This window comes from Dipodomys ordii, unplaced genomic scaffold (genome assembly GCF_000151885.1).
Source record: "Dipodomys ordii isolate 6190 unplaced genomic scaffold, Dord_2.0 Scaffold40, whole genome shotgun sequence".
Lineage (NCBI taxonomy): Eukaryota > Metazoa > Chordata > Mammalia > Rodentia > Heteromyidae > Dipodomys > Dipodomys ordii.
Genome location: NW_012267256.1, coordinates 7,509,670 through 7,523,246, shown reverse-complemented (window position 1 = coordinate 7,523,246; position 13,577 = coordinate 7,509,670). Strand labels below are relative to the sequence as shown.

The window sequence follows — 13,577 nt, the reverse complement described above, 5'->3', positions numbered from 1 at the left end:
AGATTCAATCAGGTTGCACAGAAATGAAACTCAGCCTTCAGCTCTTAGTGTCTTACGGAAAGAACATGTCCAGTGCAGGTTGGAAGACAGCTCACCTTTGCATTAAAGACATAAACGTATGAACTGGGATTTGTCTACAACCTTGTTGGTCACAATAGAAGAGGGAGAAAAGAACAGAACCCACTCATGGCTTACAAAGTTTCCATCAAAGAGTAAAGAGCTAGCTCCTGTTCCTTTATTGGCCCAAGCAAGCCGCAAAGCCCATGTGAGCTTGGTCATCTTCGTGTATTATCTCTCAGGAATTAGAATTTGGGACAGAAATTAGGACTTTGCAATTCTGCGCCACCAGCTGGCACTCTCACCACTTTATCCTTTGTTTGAGTTCCAAGTCCCGTCTTAGTGTTTCATAGCAAGAGTAAATGGGGTTGTCAGTAGTTGTTTGAAACTCTACCTTTCTGTTAAAAATAACTTTTAATAACATTTTGGTCAATTCAGTATATTAAATATCATTAAAGATCTGTTCTCTAACTCTTACTGACAAAATAGTCCAAATTGCGGCGAGATTTTATTATTTTTTTAATTGCTGAGATACTCAGCAATTAATTGCTAGCTACTCAGGAGGCTGAGGTCTGAGGATCATGGTTTGAGACCAGTCTAGGCAGGAATGTACTTGAGGATCGTATCTCCAATTAACTACCAAAGAGCCAGAAGGGAGGCTTTGGCTCAAGTGTTAGAGCACTAGCTTTGAGAAGAAAAGCAAACAAACAAAAATAGAGCCCCCTGAGTTCAATCCCCAGCACAGGCATGCACATATACACAATTGCGTGTGTGCACTACACCCCTCCCCCCACATGCACACAAATTATCTTTAGTTGGACGAAGTGGCTTCAATTCAACATAACAATTTGTGAGTATAATGCATCATGATCAGTGTCATGTCTGCCAGCATCCTCCCAAGTTTTTAAAGAAATGAGTTAACTTTGGGTTGGCCTGACTCATTAATAGCAGGAGCTAATTTCCACATCCAAATAAAAACTACTTCTGTATATACCAAATTTAAACTGAATACTGACTTGTTCAGTATGTATAAAATGTTAAACCTAACCAAAAATGCTGAAGGCTTTCTTACAGATAGGACAGTTGAAAAGTGAGGGCTTAGTCTACTTATAAAATAATACACATGTATCTTGTTTTCGGTTTTGCACTAATCAATTGCAATCATATTGCATTATGGAATTAATAGATTTTTCCAATCTAAGAAAATGGAAATTTATTTTATTGATATAATCAACTAACTTAGCAAGTAAAAGTGACCTTGCTTAAGTAATTTCTGTTTAAAAATGGCATTTAATAATAGTTTTTAAAAGCAGATATACAACCTTGGCACTGGTGCTTACACCTATAATCCTAGCAACTCAGAAGGCTGAGATTTTGGAGGGATGATGAGTAGGCCGATAAATCCGCAATAACTAGTAAATTGTATGCATAAACTGACATGTTGAATTGTACAACTACTGAACGATAATAAGAGAATTTTTTAACAACAGAATGAAGACCTCACTTAAAAATTAGCAGGTAAGAGGTTTAAGTAGTCAAGCACCAGCCATAGGCAAACCTAGTGAGGAACTGGCAAAAACACTTTTAAAAAATTAGATGCACAAAGCAGTGGATTTCCAGGACAAGTCATATAAGAAAGTAGGAAGATAATCTACATGCAAGTGGATGCATAGAATCTGATCTTGAAAACACACAAAGCTAACTATGAATTATCAAGAAAATATCATTTATTTATAATACATATATCCATACAAATGTATCTTTCCACTCAACTCTAAAATGCTATAGTTGGTTTAATGAGAAAAAGACTGGTATCAGAAAAACAAAAATGCATTTAAATGTTTTCTTATTCAACAAGCCAAAATTATTTACCCATGACAAAAACGATTGATCTAAATGTGCAGTTTATTTGAATAAAATGAATGACGTTCAGGGTCATTTTTTAGATATGTTAATGACATGAGTATTAGGGGAAATTAGGTTCATTTTAGGAAAGGCATGAAGGAAAGCAAACAATTGTAACATACTGTTTACTTTTATATTCTTATGTTTGCTAATGAAACGTGGAATCAGTTCAGAGCATAATTTCTATTAAAGAATGGTGCTTATATTACCTATCATAAAGTGGGAAATATGTGTAGAAGATGGAAATTGACTGGTTAGATTTACTTATCAGTAAGTTCGTGTGGTTCAATTCGGAAATACAGCTTCTCCCTTTGTAACAAGGCAGCATGAAATGAACAGATGCTTTCTGTCTTTGGTATGCGGTGAGACTGAACACTAAACAAATCTCTGTTTTCTTTCTAGGATGGGTTCCTTCTTCGCTCCTAGCCTCCCCGGCATCAATATCCTCCGGCTCCACACGTCCATGTACTTCCAGTGTTGGGCAGTGATGTGTTGCAACGTTCCTGAAGCCAGGGTCTTCAAAGCGTCCAGATCAAATAATTTCTACCTGGGCATGTTGCTGCTCATCCTCTTCCTGTCCACCATGCCCGTCCTCTACATGATCGTGTCTCTCCCGCCATCTTTTGATTGTGGTCCTTTCAGGTCTCTTGTCTTTAATTTCTTTGTTCTCTGAGCCATTGTGCTCATTTGAAGGAGAAAGTGGGGATGGCCACCTATCCCACACAGCAGACTAGTTTCTTTTCCTTTTTAAACAATGACATTTTTGATTGGTAGAAATGAGACTGAGTAGTCAAGATTATGCAATGAGAGGCATAGGAAGAGTCTTCGGGAGTTTCCATCCATTTTCTCGTGTATAATAAAAGGGGGAATGGTTTATGCTGTTCTAGGCACTGCCTGAGTGAAACACAGTTGGTGAGTCCGAGTTGTTTCCATAGTAAGGGATAGTGATGCTTCTGATGCTTATCATCATATCCACCGGTAGCCAGCTATTCTTTAATGTATCTCAGCAGGGGTCAGGCATCACCTTTAAAACAGAGATTGTTCAAACAAAGGAAGGAGAAACATTATTAACCACTACTAAGTATAAAGAGGATCATACTATTTGTGATCCCAAATGTTTTATGTTAGTAAATACTTACTATGCTCCTCAGTTTTTCTCCCCAATATGAATGAAGTCAGCAATGAAGGGTCAAGAAGGCTCCTTGATCCATGTTAAAGTTTACCTTTCAGAAAGCAGAGTCCCTGGGGTTTGCAGAGTAGGACTGCTTTTCCCAGAGAACCTTAAAAGTGGATCGACCACAAGTCTGCCTGAGAATGCATATGGAATTACCAGCCAGCATTCACACAGCTTGAAGGGAATGAGACTGTGAAGTCCATGTGAATAATAAACATGATGCTGGGGCCACATTGTGTTTACCCCTCCTCCTGTCAGGCCCCAGTGGTCGAATTAAAAGTCAAAGGTTCATTGGCCACATACTTGACATTAAAGGCATTTTGTGCTCTAATGATAGCGTAAGTTACTACTTTCCTGGTAAAAGAAAGAAAATGTGTAGCCAGAAGATAGCTGGATTTCTGTCAGGATCAGGAAATCATGTGTGTGTGTGTGTGTGTGTGTGTGTGTGTGTGTGTGTGTGTTTTCAAATGGACTGAGATCAATCATGCAGACAGTGACATCTGGAGACTAAAGGTGAAATTACAGTCTTGAAGGAGACATTTTGATAAATCTACGTACAAAGTTCAAGAGATGCGTTATTATTCAAAGTCACAATTTTAAAATACGTTCAGGTTTTTAATTGATAGGCGATCCTTTTCAGAAAAGCCTGGCAAAAAGCCTTAGGTGTTGAAGGATAGCTCATCATGAAAATACAGAGGTGAGTGGTTGTACAAGTGTATTTAGATTTTCCATCTCACTGGGTTAGACAAGCACAAGGACTGCACAAGTTTAGTTGCTTTTCTGTTTTTCTAACCTAGACAATTTGTTTTATTTTTGAATATTTTTATTATCTTTAAGTAGTTGTACAAAGAAGTTGGCATTCACCAAAGCAGTTTACAAATCTAGTACATCTTGAGCAAAGTCGCCTCTTTCCACATTCTCACTCACCTTTGCCAAACCCACGCCTGCCCTCACTTTTCTTAGTTTTAGGGTGTGTATTGAATGTTGTGTTGGTGTGCCTTGATCTGGGTCATGAATTCAACATTTTCATCCCCCTTCAACCTACACTTTCCCTTTTATTTCTCAATTCTGTGGTATATACTAATTAATTCTTACATGTTTTCAAGTTCTCCATGTCGCAAACTGTGAGCATACTATCTGACTTTCACCAAATTTAGGTAATCTCAGTACATGGCTCTCTATTTTGAGATTTAGGAAATTTAATTTTTTGTGGGGGGATCTCTGGGAAGGAGCATGTCTATTCTACTTAGTCATTTTCTTTCACATTCTTGAAAAAAGGCAATGTTTCTTTGTCTGCACAAGAGTTTGAAAAGTCTGTTCTTCTCTAGAAATGAGAAGCATGTTATTTTTGCTTTTTGTCTCTACAAACTCTACACGGACTGATTAGTCTCAAGTGTCTGCTAAAGGTTGCCTGATCTCTTATGGGTTGGGGAGAAGATTGGTAAAGATAAATTTGAGGTAGATTAAGTTGCAGATATTTCCAAATGTCATGCGTATTGACCCTTTATGCACACAACAAATTTTCAAAAGAATTATTCCAATGACTATTAAATGGGTTTACCTCAAATAGTTGGACAACTTAAAAATTATTTCTTTGATCTCCAGGTTAAGATGATTTTAATTGTTCTGTCATAGTTCCCAACACTTGATACCCTTTTCACTTTTTTTTTTATGTCAGTTATAGGGCTTGAACTCTGGGCCTGGGCGCTGTCCCTCAGCTCTTCAGCTTAAGGCGAGAGCTCTACTTCTTGAGCCATAGCATCACTTCCCCTTCACTTTTTGTCAATAATTCTGAACAATTTCTGGTACCCTAGGGTGTGTGTGTGTGTGTGTGTGTGTGTGTGTGTGTGTGTGTGTGTGCATGCGCATGTACAGACACAGATATTAGGGCTTAAACTCAAGGCCTGGGCTTACCAAGGTGGCACTCTACCAGCTGAGCCAAAGCTCCACTTCCAGCTTTTTAGTGGTTAATTGGAAATATCATTCTCATGGATTTTCCTGCCTGGGCTGCCTTTGAACTGTAATCCTCAGATCTCAACCTTTGAGTAGCAAGGTTCATAGTTGTTAATTACCAATGCATGGAAATTTCCTGGGTTTTGACACATATTGTGACATTTCAATCCTTATGTGTTTTCACCATGTTGCAAAAATTATATATCCCAGGCAATATGGAAATTGTAGAAATGTTGTAATATTAAACTCATATTATCCATAATATCATAAACATGAAATAACAACTCTGTATTTTGACATTTATATGTCTATTTTCCTTTTACATAGATCTTTTATAAATAACTGAGATCATGCACTAGGGACAATGAAAGTTATATGGTGTTACTACAATACTTGTTTGTTTCTCTCCAGATTTATAATTTATGAAGAAAAAAAAAAAAAGAAGCTAAACGCAAGCCCAAAGACCCATGACTACTTAGACTCACTCTTGTCTGATGAGAGAAAATACTAATTTGACCAGTAGAAAAGAAAAAAAGAAATTCTCTGGGGCTTATGGGTCATGTTCATTTAGCAACTGAAAATGTTTAAACATTAAAAAAACAAAGGAAGACTAAGTACCATATTAAGTGTTAAACTTTTACTCTAAGTACACAGGATTGTTTGAAATACAAAAAACAAATCACTACTGAAAAATCACAACTTTTTATAGTAGGGTTAATGCATGTACACAGAAAAGTCACTTCTAATGATTATTCTGTTATAACATTACTTTATATTAAGTTAAAACATCCTGCTTTGACTTTGATAGCTTAAAGGAATTATTCTCCAATAAACTTAATAGGTCTTTGTTGGTTTTCATTTGGGGCCCTCCAGCAGAAGGAGCACTGGAGGTCAAGGGCAAATTATTCAGAAAACTGCTATCATCCTCGGTGAGGGAGGTCTGGTGGAAAACAGGATGGAAACTATTGCATGGAAACCGATTTGATTTTATTTGTGGCTTTTCTTCCACCAGGCTATTTCTTGTGCTCATTTCCAAAACCAATTAAAAATTGAGTACTCTGTGTTCACTTCAAACAAGTATAGCTAGCTGAGGGGCAGCCTTACAAGCTCTGCGTGAAATATATTTCAATTAAAACCCTTAGCAATGAAATATGGAAATATCTAATCTGCGGTTCATTTCTTAGCAACTTGGACCATGTTGCATGATGGGAAAATACTTCTCAAATCTTATTTATATGTTGAAGGGATTAAGCTGAAATATCAACAGATGTAGTTTCTATCAGATTCTCAACCCAAGGGTTCTGAGGCAGTTTTTGAGAAATATTTCCAATTTGTTTGCTGTAGCCAGGACTTTCCCATTTGTTTTAAATAGACGCCCCCCCACACATATATCCTCTCTTTGTCACTCTTGTTTTTTTCCCCTCACAGTGGCAAAAACAGAATGTTTGAAGTCATTGGTGAGACTCTAGAGAATGACTTCCCAAGCTGGATGGCAAAAATTTTGAGACAGCTTTCCAACCCTGGACTAGTCATCGCTATCATTCTGGTGATGGTGTATGTATCTCCTCTTCTCCTAGAAAGACTCTTCTGGGCTCCTTTTACCTTTCAACCTTCTCATCTCTGTCTCTCTCTTCTTTTCTCTCTCTCCTACTGTGTCTTTCTAGCTCTTTTTCTTCCTCACAGTCTCTCTCTCTTTCACTGTCTCTGTCTGTCTCTCTGTCTCTGTCTGTCTGCCTATATTACTGACTGTTGTCTGTCTGTCTGTATGTCTGTCTGTCTGCCTGCCTGCCTGCCTGCCTGCCTGCCTGCAAGGGGTATACTATAAGATCACCAAATTCAGCACTGATTACATGGTGGTGGGAGCTAAAATTCCTGAGCTGTGTGCTGATGCTATTGGATGTAATTCCCAGCCATCTGCATCTGTCTTTGCTTTCCCAGGATTATAAGATTTGTTCCCAAGTAACCAAAATAATTTTCTGTAAACAACTAAAGCAAGGGAACCATAAATGCTAAAAGCTAAATCTAATCGGCACATTGAGCTTTCCCCTGACAGCATGTCTCCCACCTCTTGTCCATAAAGCAGATGGCTGTGAATATACAGAAATAATGAGTCTCTAAGTTAATGTTCCCCTCAGGGGCCTTAAGGGTTATATTTTAGGCCGAAAGGCCTAAAGGTTCTTGAAAATAGTTCCACTGTTGTTCTTAGAGACCTGTCAATAGCTATGTGACCATGATAATGAAATCAGAGCGCTAGAGGGTGTGGGGATTCAAAGTGAGAAGTGATTTCCAAAGAGGAACATCGCAGGCTTTGTTTCCCTACAGCTTTCATTCATTCTCACTCTTGATCACAATAGCTAAACTTACATAAAAGCCTATTTCTTTCAATCCCCCCTCCCATCCCCTATCCCATCTCAAATGAGAATTCTGACGTTGCCGTTGCTTCCCGTGAAGGCAGGCAATTAGGAAGCCTCTTCCAGGACACGACATCTCAGGAACAAAGTTGATGCACAAAGCTGGGCTCGTTTACGGAAAAGCAACACAATGAGAGGCGAGGAAGGAAACTTTCAGTGGTGTGAAGTACAGGAACGAGGATCCAACATCCTCTGAAGATCATGAGGAGAGGAGCCTTTTCCTTCAGTTTTATACATCAAGCAACTGACATACAAGAATGAAGTTGTTTTTCTTAAGCAATGAAAATAATGCTATAGTAACGTGGGAATCAAAACAGACCCTTTTGCCAGGTGCTGGTAATCCTAGCTACTCAAGAGGCTGCGATCTGAGGATCATGGTTCAAAGCCAGCCCAGGCTAGAAAGTCCCTGAGACTCATCTCCAAATAGCAACCAGAAAGATGGAAGTGGTGCTGTGGCTCAAATTGGTAGAGTGCTAGCCTTGAAGAAAAAGATCCTCATGGACAGCATCCAAACCTTAGTTCAAGCCTCACAATTGACAAAAAGAGAAGGAAAGGAAAAGGAAGGGAAGGGAAGGGAAGGGAAGGGAAAGGAAAAGAAAAAGGAAAGGAAAGGAGAAAAGAAAGGAAAGGAAAGGAAAAGAAAGGAAGGGAAAGGAAAGGAAAGGGAAAAGAAAACCCTTTCTGGGTGAATCCAATGCTCACTCTTTACATTACAACACCTTCTATGCAGAGCTAATAACTATAAGACTAATTGAACAGTAAAATGGATTACTATTGTTCATTGCCAAACCTTGATGACAAGATATTATTAAGAATCTAGTAGTAAGTCTCTGGTGCAGATGTGTTGCAGAATGATGTGCTGAATATGGCATGCTTACCAGATGTTCCTTGAAGGGAAAATCTTGCTCCCCATTTCACCACACAATAGCTTATAAGAGCATATTAATAGCTGTCCTTTGACATTTGGCCGTCCAAGCCTTTCAGTAGTATAAATGAAATTGAGTTTAAACATGCAATACAAAAATCAAATTTGTTATAATATGATTAATTTGCTGAAAGCAATTTTTTTCTTAAACCAAGGAGCAACATTGTTCAAAGGTCACTCTCTATGGCTGGTGTAAATTTCCGCAAAAACCTGAAGAGGTTGGCTTTATTAATCAAATTATAAATAGCCCATGGAAAATTTGCCCCAAATGAAGCAGCTAATAGGTGGAAATGAGACATGGCTCTTTTCACTCTTGTTTCTTATTCTTCTACTCATTTGCACCTCCAGTCAGTGTTTAGAGCAGTTACTAGGCATACTTTAGACCCACGGCATGCATTTCTTTTTTTTTTATTGTGAAAATACTGTAAAGAGGGGTTACAATTACATGGGCAAGATAATGAGTACATTTCTTATCAAGCATTGTAGCCTCCTCCTTTGTTTCCCCTTCCCATCCCTTCCCACCCTCCTCCCGCCCCCCCCCCCCCCCCCGGCATAAATTTCTTAAAGGGTCAAAATAGTATGTATTTTAGACCAACAGGTGAAAATGAGGATATTATATATGAAAACTTAGGTAAATATTTAAATAAGTAAAAAATATTCTTAGGACATGAGACATAGAAAACAGTCTGGGTAAGTCCCTGGGTGACTCAGCCTTTAGCACTGTAACAAACAAGAGGGAGAAAGAGGGGCTGGGAAGGTGGCTCAGTGGTAGAGCGCTTGCCTTGTATGCATGAGACCCTGGGTTCAATTCCTCAGCACCACATAAGCAGAAAAAGCTGTAGGTGCTATGACTCAAGTGGTAGAGTGCTAGCCTTGAGCTGAAGAGCTGAGGGACAGTGCCCAGGCCCAGAGTGAAGAGAGAGAAAGAGAGAGAGAGAGAGAGAAGTGGAAAAAGAAAAAAAGGAAAGAGAACACAAAAAGTTAATAGTCTGAGATCTAGATTTGGCATCAAGGCCATAGTTTTCCAATCCTTGATAGAGACAGCCAGAAGAAAGAGGACAGCATCCCTAGTTAAATCGCTGTCTACAAAGGTTGACTTTAGCCTTGAGCTTCTAATTTAAAAGCAAAAATTCAGTTTATTACTGATTTGATTCTATTCAAATCTGGAGGTCTCCTGGGTCTCCTAGAGTTGGCTAGAATTTCTACGACCTTTAATTAGAAAAGGTTACAAACAGGTGGAGTGTTGTTCTCAGCTCTTCAGCTCAAGGCATGAGCTCTACTGCTTGAGCTACAGCACCACTTCTGGTTTTCTGAGTGGTTTTATTGGAGATAAGTGTCTCACAGACTTTCCTGACTGGGCTGGCTTTGAACCGTGATCCTCAGATCTCAGCTTCCTGAGTAGCTAGGATTATAGGCTAACAGGGTAAGTTTTACCAGTGGACTATATTGATCCTGCTTGGACATTTTTCAGGTATCTGAGTGGAATTCAGGTCAGGTTTCTGTAGTCAGTGTTGTTCTTTGGAGAAGGAAAGTGGTTTTTGAGGAATATTCATTTAAGATGCATTATAAAACAGAAAAAGGTTAAGGATAGATAGAAAATTCAGAAATAAAAGAGACCATCACTCTAAATATCCAGGGACTTTTCTTTATAAATCTTTCTCTCTTTCTTTCTGTCTCTCACTTTCTCTCCCTCCCTCCTTCCCTCTCTCCCTCCTTCCCTCTCTATTCTATCTCTCTTTCACACACACACACATATGCACATTTATTGAGCACTTATTCATGCTAGACATTACCCCTGATGCTTTCATGTATGGAATTTCAGTTAGTCATATAAGAGATACACAAACCCAGTTAGACCATATTAGTAAATTTGCAACTTGCACCAGATGGCTCATAAAGGATATTATCCAGCATGTTAGTAAGTAGCAGAAATGTGTTCAAGATACAGTTACTTGCAACAAAGAACAAAGTCAGTTACCTTCTTCAAATGTTAACTGCATTTTGTTCATGTTGCCTCAAGAGAAAAGGAACATATTTACTTTTTGCAGAATTGCTGGGCTGGCATTTACTCTTTCCAAAAATGTAAATGTCATTGACAAATCCAAAAATATACCTTTATAAAACATCTTTGGGGGAGGGAAAGGGGGAGGAGATATGAAAACAATGCAGTCTATAGAAAAAAAAAACAAGGCTCCGCTTATGAAGATTGCAGTTTTAGTTGTCAAGACTAAAGGAGGGAATTTCAGGCAGAAAGTCGTCCCCATTTTGATTCAACATATTTTTCCAAGCTTCAGTAGACTTTCTGTTTCCTTGGATATCACTGTCATCAATTTAAAACATTGCTTCTCATTATAATTTACCCTGATGTAAATAGACTTCCCAGAGAAAGCTGATAATAAGGGTCAGGGTGGAATAGTAGACAGAAGCGTGGATTTAGGAGTCTTTGGACCAACTCTAAACCTTCATCCTACCCTCTGTAATTGTGCATGTGCCTCTATATCTCCTTAGACCTCGTTTTTTTATCTACAAAATTAGATTTGGAGTAGGAAATACCTTAGTGTCCACTCCCATGATAAGGACTATGATGTAAGTGGAAATTGTAGACACCACCCTCATTTTTATTTTGTTTTTCATGTAGCTTGGCCATCTATTATCTCAATGCAACTGCCAAGGGCCAAAAGGCAGCAAATCTGGACCTGAAGAAGAAAATGAAACTGGTAGGATACGGTGGTTGGGTTAAAATCACTGTCTTTGTTGCGGTTACACAGTTGAAAAGACCGGGAAAGCTGATTTGGTTGTGTTCTTTCTTACCATGTAGCAAGCTTTGGAGAACAAGATGCGAAACAAGAAGATGGCAGCCGCGCGAGCAGGTTGGAGCTGATGGCATTGTCAGTGCTGATTTTCCTACTAACAAGTGATGCTTCCTTTTGCTTTATTCTTCACATCAGGCATTTGACAGCAAGGGGCCTTATTGTTTCTCATCAGTCATTTCACAATCCTCACTGTCTATGTCTGAATCCATCACAAAGCATCACATTCATGGAGTTGCTTTCCTTTCCATGGTAGGAGAGAAAGGATGGGAAAGAGAGAGAAGGAGAGGGGAAGGAAAGAAGAGAACAGGGAAGGGAATATTGAATAATGCAAATTTAATAGTGCTTAAGAAAAATGGACCTTAAAAACTGACCAAAAATGGTAAAAAAAAAAACTTCCTCTAATTTATACAAATAGCAAATGTGATTAGTGCTCATTTGGACTATTTTTATACATGGAAAGAAATTTTGGGACATTCTCTGAAGGATCCTCCCCTGCTTCATCCTAATTGGTGGTAAAAAGCATTTCTAACCTGCTAGCCTTTCTTTATTCAACCTCTGTCATTTTTAAATATAGTTAGCCCTGCAGCTGCAGTATTTGCATCTGAAGATCTGATGAACTGCCTTTTGAAATGTTTGGGTCATTGTGCCATCATTATTGCCTAAATGTTACAGTGGTACAGCTTAGCTTTGTCTATCTTTGAGTGGGGGAAAGAGTCTTGGACAAGTCTCCTGCAGAGATCAGGAGGGATTGTCTATATTCAAATTAGTAGATTCCTATTTGCAAAAGCTAATCATATGCCTTGAGCCCTATGTGACAGAGACAATTAAGCAAATTAGTCTTTTACAACTTAGCCTCCATTCCTAACCTTATACCTTTTTATATTAGTAGAACTTTCTCCCACGTAAGTAATTTGAAAAAATCAAATGGGTTTAATTTTAAAAAGATGAACTTCTTACAGAAATGAACAAGAAGAAGGAATAGAGAGATGTGGCTCACGGGGTAGAGCACCAGCTGAACAAGCAAGTCCAGTGTGCACAAAATGCTGAGTCTAGATGAAACAAACACACCAAACCAAAACAACAAAATAACAATAAACCCCAAACAAAAACAAAAAGAAAACAAAAATAATTAGCAAACAATAACAAAGAGGGAGTAGTAGTATGTATGAATTCAGTCCACTTCTAATTTTATGCTTAGAATATGCTCAGTTCTGAGCTTATTTCTCTGTGAATTGATAAAGACCAGCACAGTTCCATATGTCCTGATTAGCAGTATCTAGCTCCTTCGGGGATAAGAGATTAGAAGCATGCATCTCACAATACTGTTTTAGAATATTGCCTTATCAAATTAGTGCCTGGGGTAGTGAGTGGAAAATTCTGACTTCTCAAACTCAAATTCTGCTCAAGACTCATCATACTCTTTATTGTTAAAAAATGATAGCATCATGCTGTAGGATGCTATTTATAAATCTGATGTTTTGCCATGAGGTGCTGTCACTCTGTGAATGTCTACCATATTATGTGAACAATGAGGGAATCTTAACTTAAAAATCTGGAAAGAATAGATTTCTAGATCCATTATCTATATGGTAATTATGGTAACCAATAGGTACAGCCTTCATTCTTGTTTCTTTAGAATTTGAGAAGACTTAGTAAAACAAGAAATATAGAAATATTCTTCTTAGTACAAAATGATAACTATTGTTGCAGAATGGAGCACCTCTGGGATAATACAGGATACCACTAGCACATTAAAGGCTAAAGTTTTGTTTGACTCTTCTTCAATTCTCATCCTTTTCTCCTCCCCCACCCTCTTTTTAAACAGCTGCAGCTGCTGGTGGGCAGTAATCTTCACAGATACTGGAGGGTGCAGAAGTCTTCCTTACCTTCCTGCTTAAGTGAATGCACGGTATAAAGACCTAAAGAACAAATGTTGGAGGGTTACAGCTGCTCCATTCTGATGCTCAGGGCTTATCAAGCACACAGGGTCCAACACGGAATCACCCATCTTTCTCCAGCTAGGATCCTCATCTTCTTCCCATTTAAGGATTTGTCAGAGAAGCAACCATCTTCTCCCCTGGATGTTTCTGAACCTTTTATCCAAGCAAACTGAGTTTAATAGTAAGTGTGATCCAATAAGTGTAGGTTACCGGGTATATTTGGTAATTGAACTTTCAACTTACATATTGGTTCTGCCATTGTTTTCTTGAATTATGAGAACAAATATGTGACCTTCTGCTCTCCTCTAACTTAAGTAATAATTGCCATCATGTATAAACTTGCTTTTGGAACCAATTCCTTTTCCTTTTATTTAAACTGTCTCCCCAATGTGATTCCCC

General features: G+C 38.5%; 1 protein-coding gene across 1 annotated transcript in view; it reads left to right on the top strand.

The window, feature by feature from the left end:
* Tmc1 (transmembrane channel-like 1) overlaps window positions 1–13,086 on the top strand; it is a 116,537-nt gene extending 103,451 nt beyond the window's left edge. The window contains exons 15-19 of the mRNA XM_013018431.1: window positions 2,365–2,604; window positions 6,518–6,643; window positions 11,064–11,142; window positions 11,244–11,295; window positions 13,064–13,086. Coding sequence (XP_012873885.1) covers window positions 2,365–2,604; window positions 6,518–6,643; window positions 11,064–11,142; window positions 11,244–11,295; window positions 13,064–13,086 — 520 coding nt within the window. The remainder of the gene's footprint in view (window positions 1–2,364; window positions 2,605–6,517; window positions 6,644–11,063; window positions 11,143–11,243; window positions 11,296–13,063) is intronic.
* Window positions 13,087–13,577: the final 491 nt, after the last annotated feature.